The sequence below is a fragment of the Sceloporus undulatus genome, unplaced genomic scaffold, assembly GCF_019175285.1.
Source record: "Sceloporus undulatus isolate JIND9_A2432 ecotype Alabama unplaced genomic scaffold, SceUnd_v1.1 scaffold_40866, whole genome shotgun sequence".
In the NCBI taxonomy this organism is placed as follows: domain Eukaryota; kingdom Metazoa; phylum Chordata; class Lepidosauria; order Squamata; family Phrynosomatidae; genus Sceloporus; species Sceloporus undulatus.
The window spans coordinates 1-1,070 of NW_024843776.1; the positions used below are offsets into that span (position 1 = coordinate 1).

The window sequence follows — 1,070 nt, forward strand, 5'->3', positions numbered from 1 at the left end:
ATGTGGACTAGACAAGGTAACTGTTACATGGATTTGTAACTGGTTGACCAGCCGAACCCAAAGGGTGCTCAACAATGGCTCCTTTTCATCCTGGAGGGAAGTGACCAGTGGGGTCCCACAGGGCTCTGTCCTGGGCCCAGTGTCATTCAACATCTTTATCAATGACTTGGAGGACAAAATTGGGGGCATACTTGGCTGCTGCTGGGGCCTACGGTGGCCGGCGAGGGCCGAGAGAGGCGTGGTGGGCTACGGTGGCCGGCAGGGGCCTGGCGTCGTCTGTCTCGGCGGCGGGATGGAGTTGGTGGTGTTCGTTTTTTCGCTCATTGATTGCTGTGCCCTGATTTTCCTTTCCGTGTATTTCATAATTACCCTGTCAGATTTGGAATGTGACTACATTAACGCTAGATCTTGCTGCTCAAAACTAAATAAATGGGTGATCCCAGAATTGATTGGCCATACTCTTGTCACAGTATTAATGCTTATTTCGCTGCACTGGTTCATCTTCCTCCTCAATTTACCTGTAGCGACCTGGAATATCTATAGGTACATTATGGTTCCGAGTGGAAACATGGGAGTATTTGATCCCACAGAGATCCATAACCGAGGGCAGCTAAAATCACACATGAAGGAAGCCATGATTAAACTTGGCTTTCACCTTCTTTGTTTTTTCGTGTACCTTTATAGTATGATCCTGGCTTTGATAAATGACTGAAGTCAAATTGGAGCTGTTAATGGTTGCCAAATTCTGAATTATCACTCCATTGAAAATGTTTTGGAACCAGGAGCAACATTCAAGTAAACCTAGACCGGTGTCGTCATGCAGTATATTTTTTCCTCTTTGAACAAAAACTATTTTTGCTGTATTTTTTAACATAAAATATTTAAAAAAAAATTGGGGGCATACTTATCAAATTTGCAGATGACACCAAATTAGGGGGAATAGCTAATACCCCAGAGGACAGGATCAAGATTCAAAATGACCTGAATAGACTAGAAAGCTGGGCCAAAGCTAACAAAATGAAATTCAACATGGAGAAATGTCAGGTACTGCACTTAGGGCAGAAAAATGA

At 43.7% G+C, this 1,070-nt stretch overlaps 1 protein-coding gene across 1 annotated transcript; it reads left to right on the top strand.

Moving 5' to 3' along the window:
• The first annotated feature begins 207 nt into the window (after positions 1 to 207).
• Positions 208 to 889, top strand: LOC121918816 (protein cornichon homolog 4-like). The gene has a single exon (XM_042444798.1). The coding sequence runs from the start codon at positions 293 to 295 to the stop codon at positions 710 to 712; it is 420 nt and encodes a 139-aa protein (XP_042300732.1). The 5' UTR covers positions 208 to 292; the 3' UTR covers positions 713 to 889.
• Positions 890 to 1,070: the final 181 nt, after the last annotated feature.